Raw genomic sequence first — 10401 nt, 5'->3', positions numbered from 1 at the left:
AATATCTGATTCACTTATGTGGCTGCATTATAAGGGGGTGTGCTCAGAGCTCCCAACCAAGACGTAAAATATTTTTTTTCAAACAAAACTTTTTTTTAAGAGCAGTTTTAGGTTCACAGCAAAATTGAGTGGAAGGTACAGAGATTTCCCATATACTCCCTGCCGGCACAGATTCATGGCCTCCCCCATTATCAACAAAAGGGGTACATTTTTTACATTGATGAACCAACATTGACACATCATAATCACCCAAATTCATGGTTTATGTTATGGGTCACTCTTGGTGTTGTATATTCTATGGGTTTGGACAAATGTATAATGACATGCATCCATTATTATAATATCATACAGAGTATTTTCACTGCCCTAAAAAATTGCTTTACATAGAGATTTAATTTTTAAAATAAAGCTATTTTTGTACACATAGAAAAATACTAAAATTTGATTTTTTAGTTCCAAACTAAAAATTTTCTTCACTTCCTTTTCCCACTCTTGTCTAAGAATTACACATGCCAGGCAAATGTTCCAATGTTTTGTTTATTAAACAGACTTTCTTGATATAATATATTTGAAAGTTTAACCTTCTCTGAAAGGTTAAAAAAAGGTCAAATAATTATAATATTTTCTTCATTATTCCTTGCTCCCTTTCCCACCCCACCCTCCATGTCTCTTTTATTCTAGGGACATAGTTTCTATATATCATTTTATATGCTGCGTTGTGACGTAGTACAGTTTTGACTGAAAAGGTCCATGTGGAACCGTAAGAGTGAACACAGAGGGGGTTAGGTAGCAGCTTCTGCCACCTATATCCTGGCCCTCATTAAACTTTGGTAATGGAATCGTCCCTTGTCTCATCTGCCCTCCATTCAAGGACTGTGCGCTGTAGGAACGGGGTTGTTTTGCTCACTATTGTATCGCTAGCACTTATAACAATGCCAGAGACCACAGTGGACACACAATAAATTTTTTTTTTCATTCAGCCAAGAAAATTTATTGATCTCTTACCAAATTTCAGGCACCATTCTTCAGTACGATTTGTAGGCATGTTCAGGAAACACAGCAGTGATTAACACAGATGAATATACCCTTCTCTCGAGTTCATCTCCAGAACTTCCTCTAAGTGTTTTCTTCTCTCGGCCTGAAGGTTGGTCAAATGAGTTTCCTTCTCTGCCAGTGACTGCTGAGTGCAGGACAGCTTCGCCTTCATGGACTCCAGCTCCTGTTTTACCTTCTCCATGGCCATCAGTAACTCCTCCACCTGTCCGCGGGCGCCAGGCTCCTCGGGGCGGCCCGCCCCGGGCTCTGCGTGACTGGCCCCCTGAAGCGGCGGCGGAGGTGGCGGCCCACTATTTGCGCCGCACCGTCTCCTACTACAATAAATATTTTTTAAAATTATGGAATAAGCTGCTGTTTTGTGAGATTTTTGACTCAGGGATTCCTAACTGCTTACCTGTCTCTTTTAGACCAGCTCTCTAGATTGCCTACTTGAACAGGACTTGCAGGAACAGGGCTGGTCTCATCACTGGTCACTCACTCTCCCTATAGCGAGAGCCACATTCAGCTAACTGCTTTCCGAGAGATAGTGGAAGTTTCTACGAATAGTCTGCAGTAAATCAAAGAAACCATAGTATTTTTTAAGCTGGAAGAAATCTTGGGTCTATGTGGGCTACAAGAAGCAGTAGCTGAGTATGGAGTTTCCTTCTTTTTGTTATTTGGTTGAGGAACTCTTAAGACAACAGCAGGTTTCACTGTGTCCTGTAGAGGTAGAAATAGGGATACAGCCATTTGCCTTTTTCTAGGAACATGGTGTTTACCAACTTGCTATTGGCATTAAGAGTAGTCTGTTCACGTGAATTTCCAAAGTGAACTGTTTTTCAGAATTGTTCTCAGAAAGCAATACCTGTTTCTGACCTCAGGGCAACTGAGCAAGTCAAAAGAAAAAAGAGAAGGCAAGGAGGAATGTTTTCCTGGGTGTCATCACAACACACCTGGCTATATCCATCAGTGGGAATTTACACTTTCCAGTATCAGGTATGAACCACTCCCAGAGTGGATCTTGCACTTAAAATAGTATAATTTGTTTATTAATATTAAATTACTAGGAGGGATTCCATCCAAGTCCCTTTTAAAACGTACCTTTCACTTTTTAAAGTCAATAATACAGATTTTGAGTACAGTAAATTCTGAAAGTTGGCAAGTGTCAGGTACTATGTGCCATGGATGTTACAAAAAATAGAACTACTGTCCCATTTACATTGTAATAATTCTCATTTGCCCTTTCTGCTAAGCTTGATCCAAATTGTGTGGCTTTTTAGTCACTGGCATTTTGTGTCAAGAAAGAAATTCTGGTGCCAAAAATAAATTGCATTTAACTTGGAATTTTATAAGATTATTCCATTTCCAGCAGTATGGCAGATTAAACGCCCTAAATGACTCTCGCAATAGAAACAAAGTGATGGATAAAAATAGGAAGAAAGTAAGAAATATTCAGACCTTCTAACCAAGTAAAAGCCCTCTCTGACAGAAATTAACAGCCTGACTTTCACAGGGACTTATAACCTGAATTGTGATTTACAATTTGTCACTGTGATAAAAACAAAACAAAACAAAACTTAAGATGACAATTTTATTCCAAGTGGTGATATTGTCTCCTAAATGGTTGCCAGAACAGAGTAAAATCCAGGACTCAAAAATTCCCATACATAAATATCCAAGGAAGAGGAGTAACTCAGCTGAATATCACAAAGCAAGAGAAAGCAAGGCACCATGAAAAAGAGATAGCAGAAACAACAGGGGAAAAAGATCCCCAAAGGCTTCTGATGTTGGAATGATTAGACACAGAATATAAAATAACTATATTTAATGTTTAAATAAATAAAAGTGAATATCCAAAATATGAGTAAAGAACAGACTAGGGAGAGTTCAAGATGGCAGAGGAGTAAGACGTGGAGATCACCTTCCTGCCCACAAATACATCAGAAATACATCTACATGTGGAACAACTCCTACAGAACACCTACTGAACGCTGGCAGAAGACCTCAGACCTCCCAAAAGGCAAGAAACTCCCCACGTACCTGGGTAAGGCAAAAGAAAAAAGAAACAACAGAGACAAAAGAATAGGGACGGGACCTGCACCAGTGGGAGGGAGCTGTGAAGGAGGAAAGGTTTCCACACACTAGGAAGCCCCTTCACGGGTGGAGACTGGGGGTGGCGGAGGGGGGAAGCTTCAGAGCCATGGAGGAGAGCACGGCCACAGGGGTGCAGAGGGCAAAGCGGAGAGATTCCCGCAGAGAGGATCGGCGCTGAGCAGCACTCACCAGCCCGAGAGGCTTGTCTGCTCACCCGCTGGGGCGGGCGGGGGCTGCGAGCTGAGGCTCGGGCTTCGGTCGGATCGCAGGGAGAGGACTGGGGTTGGCGGCGTGAACACAGCCTGAAGGGGGCTAGTGCATCACAGCTAGCCGGGAGGGAGTCTGGGAAATGGTCTGGACCTGCCGAAGAGGCAAGAGACTTTTTCTTCCCTCTTTGTTTCCTGGTGCACAAGGGGAGGGGAATAAGAGCGCCGCCTAAACGAGCTCCAGAGACGGGCGCGAGCCACGGCTATCAGCGCGGGCCCCAGAGACGGGCATGAGACGCTAAGGCCGCTGCTGCCGCCACCAAGAAGCCTGTGTGCGAGCACAGGTCACTATCCACACCGCCCCTCCCGGGAGCCAGCGCAGCCCACCACTGCCAGGGTCCCGTGATCCAGGGACAACTTCCCCAGGAGAACGCACGGCGCGCCTCAGGCCGCTGCAACGTCACGCTGGCCTCTGCCGCCGCAGGCTTGCCCCGCATCCATACCCCTCCCTCCCCCCGGCCTGAGTGAGCCAGAGCCCCCGAAGCAGCTGCTCCTTTAACCCCGTCCTGTCTGAGCTAAGAACAGATGCCCTCAGGCAACCTACACGCAGAGGCGGGTCCAAATCCAAAGCTGAACCCCGGGAGCTGTGCGAACAAAGAAGAGAAAGGGAAATCTCTCCCAGCAGCCTCAGGAGCAGTGGATTAAAGCTCCAAAATCAACTTTATGTACCTGCATCTCTGGAATACCTGAATAGACAACGAATCATCCCAAAATAGAGGCAGTGAACTTTGGGAGCAACTGTAGACTTGAGGTTTGCTGTACGTGACTGAATGGTTTCTGGTTTTGTGTTTATCTTAGCTTAGTATTTAGAGTTTATGATCACTGGTAGATTAGCTTATTGATTTGGTTGCTCTCTTCTTTTTTATATAGATATATATATTTTTTTTCCTTTTTCTCTTTTTGTGAGTGTGTATGTGTATGCTTCTTTGTGTGATTTTGTCTGTAAAGCTTTGCTTTTACCATTTGTCCTAGGGTTCTGTCTGTCCGTATTTTGGGGGTTTTTTACATAGTTTTTAGCACTTGTTATAACTGGTGGATTTGTTTTTTGGTTTGGTTGCTCTCTTCTTTCATTCTTTTTTTTTTATTACTTTTTAATTTTTTTATTTTTAATAATCTTTTCATTTTTTTATTGTAATAACTTTCTTTCTTTTTATTTTCTTTTTTCTTTCTTCCTTTCTTTTTTTCTCCCTTTTCTTCTGAGCCATGTGGCTGACTGGGTATTGGTGCTCCAGCTGAGTGTCAGGCCTGTGCCTCTGGGGTGGGAGAGCCGACTTCAGTACATTGGTCCACCAGAGATGTCCCAGTTCCACATAATATCAAATGGCGAAAATCTCCCAGAGATATCCATCTCAACACCAAGACCCAGGTCCACTCAACAACCAGCAAGCTACAGTGCTGGACACCCTATGCCAAACAACTAGCGAGACAGGAACACAACCCCACCCATTAGCAGAAAGGCTGCCTAAAATCATGATAAGGTCACAGACACCCCAAAACACACTACTGGACGTGGACCTGCCCACCAGAAAGATAAGATCCAGCCTGATCCACCAGAACACAGGCACTTCCTCCACCAGGAAGCCTACACAACCCACTGAACGAACCTTAGCCACCGGGGGCAGACACCAAAAACAATGGGAGCTACAAACCTGCAGCCTGCGAAAAGGAGACCCCAAACACAGTAAGTTAAGCAAAATGAGAAGACAGAGAAACACACAGCAGATGAAGGAGCAACGTAAAAACCCACCAGACCAAACAAATGAAGAAGAAATAGGCAGTCTACCTGAAAAAGAATTCAGAGTAATGTTAGTAAAGATGATCCAAAATCTTGTAAATAGAATGGAGAAAATACAAGAAACGTTTAACAAGGAGTAGAAGAACTAAACAGCAAAAAAACAATGATGAACAACACAATAAGTGAAATTAAAAATTCTCTAGAAAGAATCAAAAGCAGAATAACCGAGGCAGAAGAATGGATAAGTGACCTGGAAGATAAAATAGTGGAAATAACTACCACAGAGAAGAATAAAGAAAAAAGAATGAAAAGAATTGAGGACAGTCTCAGAGACCTCTGGGACAACATTAAACACACCAACATTCGAATTATAGGGGTCCCAGAAGAAGAAGAGAAAAAGACAGGGACTGAGAAACTATTTGAAGACATTATAGTTGAAAACTTCCCTAATATGGGAAAGGAAATAGTTATTCAAGCCCAGAAAGTGCAGAGAGTCCCATACAGGATAAATCCAAGGAGAAACACACCAAGACACATATTAATCAAACTATCAAAAATTAAATACAAAGAAAAAATATTAAAAGCAGCAAGGGAAAAACAACAAATAACATACAAGGGAATCCCCATAAGGTTAACAGCTGATCTTTCAGCAGAAACTCTGCAAGCCAGAAGGGAGTGGCAAGACATATATAAAGTGATGAAAGGGAAGAACCTACAACCAAGATTACTCTACACAGCAAGGATCTCATTCAGATTCGATGGAGAAATTAAAACCTTTGCCGACAAGCAAAAGCTAGGAGAATTCAGCACCACCAAACCAGCATTACAACGAATGGCAAAGGAACTTCTCTAGGCAGGAAACACAAGAGAACGAAAAGATATAAAATAACAAACCCAAAACAATTAAGAAAATGGTAATAGGAACATACATATCGATAATTACCTTATATGTAAATGCATTAAATACCCCACCAAAAGGCATAGACTGGCAGAATGGATACAAAAACAAGACCCATATATATGCTGTCTACAAGAGACCCACTTCAGACCAAGAGACACATACAGACTGAAAGTGAAGGGATGGAAAAAGTTATTCCATGCAAATGGAAATCAGAAGAAAGCTGGAGAAGCAATTTTCATATCAGAAAAAATAGATTTTAAAATAAAGACTATTACAAGAGACAAAGAAGGACACTACATAATGATCAAGGGATCAATCCAAGAAGAAGATATAACAATTGTAAATATTTATGCACCCAGCATAGGAGCACCACAAGACATAAGGCAAATGCTAACAGCCATGAAAGAGGAAATCAACAGTAACAAAATAACAGTAGGGGATTTTAACACCCCACTTTCACCAAAGGACAGATCATCCAAAATGAAAATAAATAAGGAAACACAAGCTTTAAATGATATATTAAACAAGATGGACTTAATTCATATTTATAGGACATTCCATCCAAAAACAACAGAATACACTTTCTTCTCAAGTGCTCATAGAACATTCTCCAGGATAGATCATATCTTGGGTCACAAATCAAGCCTCGGTAAATTTAAGAAAATTGAAATCGTACCAATTATCTTTTCCGACCACAATGCTATGAGACTAGATATCAGTTACAGGAAAAAAATCCGTAAAAAATACAAACACTTGGAGGCTAAACAATACACTACTTAATAACCAAGAGATCACTGCAGAAATCAAAGAGGAAATCAAAAAATACCTAGAAACAAATGACAGTGAAAACACGATGACCCAAGACCTATGGGATGCAGCAAAAGCAGTTCTAAGAGGGAAGTCTACAGCAATACAATCCTACCTCAAGAAACAAGAAACATCTCAAATTAACAACCTAACCTTACACCTAAAGCAATTAGAGAAAGAAAAAAAAAAAAAAACCCAAAGTTATCAGAAGGAAAGAAATCATAAAAATCAGATCAGAAATAAATGAAAAAGAAATAAAGGACACAATAGCAAAGATCAATAAAACTAAAAGCTGGTTCTTTGAGAAGATAAACAAAATTGATAAATCATTAGCCAGACTCATCAAGAAAAAAAGGGAGAAGACTCAAATCAACAGAATTAGAAATGAAAAAGGAGAAGTAACAACTGACACTGCAGAAATACAAAGGATCATGAGACATTACTACAAGCAACTCTATGTCAATAAAATGGACAACCTGGAAGAAATGGACAAATTCTTAGAAAAGCACAACCTTCCAAGACTGAACCAGGAAGAAATAGAAAATATAAACAGACCAGTCACAAGCACTAACATTGAGACTGTGATTAAAAATTTTCCAACAAACAAAAGCCCGGGAACAAATGGCTTCACAGGCGAATTCTATCAGACAGTAAGAGAAGAGTTAATATCTATCCTTCTCAAACTCTTCCAAAATAAAGCAGAGGGAGGAACGCTCTCAAACTCATTCTATGAGGCCACCATCACTCTGATACGAAAACCAGACAAAGATGTCACAAAGAAAGAAAATTACAGGCCAATATCACTGATGAACATAGATGCAAAAATCCTCAACAAAACTAACAAACAGAATCCAACAGCACATTAAAAGGATCATACACCATGATCAGGTGGGGTTTATCCAAGGAATGCAAGGATTCTTCAATATACGCAAATCAATCAATGTGATAAACCATATTAACAAATTGAAGGAGAAAAACCATATGACCATCTCAATAGATGCACGAAAATCTTTTGACAAAATTCAACACCCATTTATGATAAAAACCCTCCAGAAATTAGGCATAGAGGGAACTTATCTCAACATAATAAAGGCCATATATGACAAACCCAAAGCCAACATTATTCTCAATGGTGAAACACTGAGACCATTTCCTCTAAGATCGGGAACAAGACAAGGTTGTCCACTCTCACTACTATTATTCAACATAGTTTTGGAAGTTTTAGCCACAGCAATCAGAGAAGAAAAAGAAATAAAAGGAATCCAAATTGGAAAAGAAGAAGTAAAGCTGTCACTGTTTGCAGATGACATGATACTATACATAGACTCCTAAAGGTGCTATAAGAAAATTACTAGAGCTAATCAATGAATTTGGTAAAGTAGCAGGACATTAAATTAATGCACAGAAATCTCTTGCATTCCTATACACTAATGATGAAAAATCTGAAACAGAAATTAAGGAAACACTCCCATTCACCATTGCAACAAAAAGAATAAAATACCTAGGAATAAAACCTACCTAAGGAGAAAAAAGACCTGTATGCAGAAAACTATAAGACACTGATGAAAGAAATTAAAGATAATACAAACAGATGGAGAGATATACCATGTTCTTGGATTGGAAGAATCAACACTGTGAAAATGACTATACTACCCAAAGCAGTCTACAGATTCAGTGCAATCCCTATCAAACTACCACTGGCATTTTCCACAGAACTAGAACAAAAAATTTCACAATTTGTATGGAAACAGAAAAGACCCGAATAGCCAAAGCAATCTTGTGAAAGAAAAATGGAGCTGGAGGAATCAGGCTCCTGGACTTCAGACTATACTACAGAGCTACAGTAATCAAGACAGTATGGTACTGGCACAAAAAGAGAAATATAGATCAATGGAACAGGATAGAAAGCCCAGAGACAAACCCACACATATATGGTCAGCTTATCTTTGATAAAGGAGGCAAGAATATATAATGGAGAAAAGACAGTCTCTTCAATAAGTGGTGCTGGGAAAACTGGACAGCTACATGTAAAACAATGAAATTAGAACACTCCCTAACACCATACACAAAAATAAACTCAAAATGGATTAAAGACCTAAATGTAAGGCCAGACACTATCAAACTCTTAGAGGAAAACATAGGCAGAACACTCTATGACATAAATCACAGCAAGGTCCTTTTTGACCCACCTCCTAGAGAAATGGAAATAAAAACAAAAATAAACAAATGGGACCTAATGAAACTTAAAAACTTTTGCACAGCAAAGGAAACCATAAACAAGATGAAAAGACAACCCTCAGAATGGGAGAAAATATTTGCAAATGAAGCCACTGACAAAGGATTAATCTCCAAAATGTACAAGCAGCTCACGCAGCTCAATGTCAAAAAAACAAACAACCCAATCCAAAAACGGGCAGAAGACCTAAATAGACATTTCTCCAAAGAGGATATACAGATTGCCAACAAACACATGAAAGGATGCTCAAGATCACTAATCATTAGAGAAATGCAAATCAAAACTACAATGAGGTATCACCTCACACCAGTCACAATGGCCATCATCAAAAAATCTACAAACAATAAATGCTGTAGAGGGTGTGGAGAAAAGGGAACCCTCTTGCACTGTTGGTGGGAATGTAAATTGATACAGCCACTATGGAGAACAGCATGGAGGTTCCTTAAAAAACTAAAAGTAGAACTACCATACGACCCAGCAATCCCACTACTGGGCATATACCCTGAGAAAACCATAATTCAAAAAGAGTCATAAACCACAATGTTCATTGCAGCACTATTTACAATAGCCAGGACATGGAAGCAACCTAAGTGTCCATCGACAGATGAATGGATAAAGAAGATGTGGCACATATATACAATGGAATATTACTCAGCCATGAAAAGAAACGAAATTGAGTTATTTGCAGTGAGGTGGGTGGACATAGAGAGTGTCAAACAGAGTGAAGTAAGTCAGAAAGAGGAAAACAAATACCGTTTGCTAACACATATATATGGAAGCTAAAGAGAAAAAAAAAGGTTCTGAAGAATCTAGGAGCAGGACAGGAGTAAAGACACAGACGTAGAGAATGGACTTGAGGACATGGGGAGGGGGAAGGGTAAGCTGGGACGAAGTGAGAGAGTGGCTTGGACATATATACACTACCAAATGTAAAACCGATAGCTAGTGGGAAGCAGCCGCATAGCACAGAGAGATCAGCTCAGTGCTTTGTGACCACCTAGACGGGTGGGAGAGGGAGGGTGGGAGGGAGGAGACATGGGGATATATGTATATGTATAGTTGATTCACTTTGTTATAAAGCAGAAACTAACACACCAATGTAAAGCAATTAGACTCCAATAAAGATGTTTACAAAAAAAAAAAAAAAAGAACAACAGACTCAAAAGATGAACAAACAGATTTTAAAGAGAACCAAACAACTGACATGTACACACTGCTATATTTAAAATAGATAACCAACAAGGACCTAGTGTATAGCACAGAGAACTCTGCTCAATACTCTGTAATAACCTAAATGGGAAAAGAATTTGAAAAAGAAGAGATACAT

General features: G+C 39.9%; 1 protein-coding gene across 1 annotated transcript in view; it reads right to left on the bottom strand.

Moving 5' to 3' along the window:
• Positions 1 to 293: 293 nt before the first annotated feature.
• Positions 294 to 10401, bottom strand: part of LOC309640704 (uncharacterized protein) — a 39164-nt gene continuing 29056 nt past the window's right edge. Inside the window, exon 3 of the mRNA XM_082419923.1 lies at positions 294 to 1370. Within this exon, the coding sequence (XP_082276049.1) occupies positions 1067 to 1370 (304 nt within the window). The 3' untranslated portion in view covers positions 294 to 1066. The remainder of the gene's footprint in view (positions 1371 to 10401) is intronic.

The sequence above is a fragment of the Balaenoptera physalus genome (assembly GCF_965194825.1).
Source record: "Balaenoptera physalus genome assembly, chromosome: 13".
NCBI lineage: Eukaryota > Metazoa > Chordata > Mammalia > Artiodactyla > Balaenopteridae > Balaenoptera > Balaenoptera physalus.
This window is presented reverse-complemented; position numbering and strand designations above follow the sequence as displayed.